General features: G+C 48.6%; 1 protein-coding gene across 1 annotated transcript in view; it reads right to left on the bottom strand.

Annotated features, from left to right (window-relative positions):
- Window positions 1–2500, bottom strand: part of slc12a3 (solute carrier family 12 member 3) — a gene marked incomplete at both ends in the record, with an annotated part of 15075 nt that overhangs the window by 4823 nt on the left and 7752 nt on the right. Inside the window, 4 exons of the mRNA XM_080504814.1 lie at window positions 26–137; window positions 1009–1108; window positions 1186–1341; window positions 2208–2309. Coding sequence (XP_080360940.1) covers window positions 26–137; window positions 1009–1108; window positions 1186–1341; window positions 2208–2309 — 470 coding nt within the window. The remainder of the gene's footprint in view (window positions 1–25; window positions 138–1008; window positions 1109–1185; window positions 1342–2207; window positions 2310–2500) is intronic.

A 2500-nucleotide genomic window follows, 5' to 3' on the forward strand; every position in this document is an offset into this window, starting at 1 on the left:
TCTCCTCCTCTGGTTCTGGACTCACGGTGACGACGTTCCCACACATCATCAGACTGAGCCTCTTGGTGAAACAACTGACCAGGTCCACCAGAGCCGGACGGGTCCTGGGAGGTCCAGTCAGAACCAGACACTGTGGCCTGGGACACAACGACAAACTACACTGAGACACAACCACAAACTACGCCAAGACACAACGACGAACTACGCCAAGACACAATGATAAACTATGCTGAGACACAACCACAAACTACACCAAGACACAATGATAAACTATGCCGAGACACAACGACGAACTACACCAAGACACAATGATAAACTACACTGAGACACAACCACAAACTACACTGAGACACAACGATAAACTACACTGAGACACAATGACAAAATACGCAGAGACACATCGACGAACTACCCTGAGACACAACGACGAACTACACCGAGACACATCGACGAACTACACTGAGACACAATGATAAACTACGCTGAGACACAACCACAAACTACACTGAGACACAACGATAAACTACACTGAGACACAAGGACACTGAGACACAATGACAAACTACACCGAGACACAATGATAAACTACGCTGAGACACAACCACAAACTACACTGAGACACAACGATAAACTACACTGAGACACAAGGACACTGAGACACAATGACAAACTACGCAGAGACACATCGACGAACTACACTGAGACACAATGACAAACTACACTGAGACACAACGACACTGAGACACAACAACAAACTACACTGAGAAACAACGACACTGAGAAACAACGACAAACTACACTGAGACACAACGACACTGAGACGCAATGACAAACTACACTGAGGCACAACGACACTGAGACACAACGACAAACTACACTGAGACACAGCGACAAACTACGCTGAGACACAACGACAAACTACACTGAGACACAACGACAAACTACACTGAGACACAACGACAAACTACGCTGAGACACAACGACTCTGACGGTGTTCAGGTGGAGGACCTGTAGTTCTTGATGTGGTTCTCCACGTGGTTCAGCCTGGCGCACTGGTTCAGAGCCAGGCTGTAGGAGCCGGCCTGGACCGACGAGCCCCAGTTCACCTCTGCAGGGGATGAAGGGATGAAGGGATGAAGGGATGAAGGGGTGAAGGGATGAATGGATGAATGAGTGGCGGTGTACCTGGCCTCCTGTACAGCGTGTAGCCCAGCAGTAGCAGCACGATGCCGAAGGCGATGAGGGCGGCCCACCAGTTGAGCAGGAACATGATGACGGCGCAGACCAGCGCCGCTACCAGGGACAACCACTGGTTGTAGAACCTGAAGGACGGGCGCCAGCCTGCACAGGGACAGAGACCTGGTAGTACACCTGGTAGTGCATCTGGTACACATGGTACATCTGGTAGTACACCTGGTAGCACACCCGGTACACCTGATAGTACACCTGGTAGTATATCTGGTACATCTGGTAGTACCCCTGGTAGTACATCTGGTAACCTGGTAGTACACCTGGTAGTACACCTGGTAGTACACCTGGTAGTACATCTGGTATACCTGGTAGTACACCTGGTACACCTGGTAGTACACGTGGTAGTCCCCCTAGTAGTACATCTGGTACATCTGGTAGTACATCTGGTACACCTGGTTGTACATCTGTTAGTACATCTGGTAAACATGGTAGTACATCTGGTACACATGGTACATCTGGTAGTATACCTGGTAGTACACCTGATAGTACACCTGGTAGTATATCTGGTACATCTGGTAGTACACCTGGTAGTACATCTGGTAACCTGGCAGTACACCTGGTAGTACATCTGGTATACCTGGTAGTACACATGGTACACCTGGTAGTACATGTGGTAGTCCCCCTGGTAGTACACCTGGTACATCTGGTAGTACATCTGGCACACCTGGTTGTACATCTGTTAGTACATCTGGTACACCTGGTAGTACACCTGGTAGTACATCTGGTATAACTGGTAGTACACCTGGTAGTACATCTGGTATAACTGGTAGTACACCTGGTAGTACACCTGGTAGTATACCTGGTAGTACACCTGCACAGGTCCCAACACACACCGCCGACAACACAGCAAGTTGTTTTAGGGAACAACAAACAACACAGAAAGATGTTTGTTAACCAGGTGGGTTAACCAGTGTTAACCAGGTGGGTTAACCAGTGGTGACCAGTGGTCGGGGTACCTGGGGAGTTGGTGATGGAGGCGTGGAAGCAGCTGAAGTTGATCAGACAGTAGGAGCAGAGGAAGAAGTTGGAGATGATGGGGGCGATGGTGTTCAGCTCAGCTGGAGAGGAGGAGTCAACAAAACAATCTCAGACGCACAAAACGATCTGAAACAGTTTACCGATGAGGATGAAAGAGTTTACCGATGAGGATGAAAGAGTTTACTGATGAGGATGATAGAGTTACCGATGAGGATGAAAGAGTTTACCGATGAGGATGAAAGTTTATCGATGAGGATGAAAGAGTTTACCG

This window comes from Blennius ocellaris (assembly GCF_963422515.1).
Source record: "Blennius ocellaris genome assembly, chromosome: 11".
In the NCBI taxonomy this organism is placed as follows: domain Eukaryota; kingdom Metazoa; phylum Chordata; class Actinopteri; order Blenniiformes; family Blenniidae; genus Blennius; species Blennius ocellaris.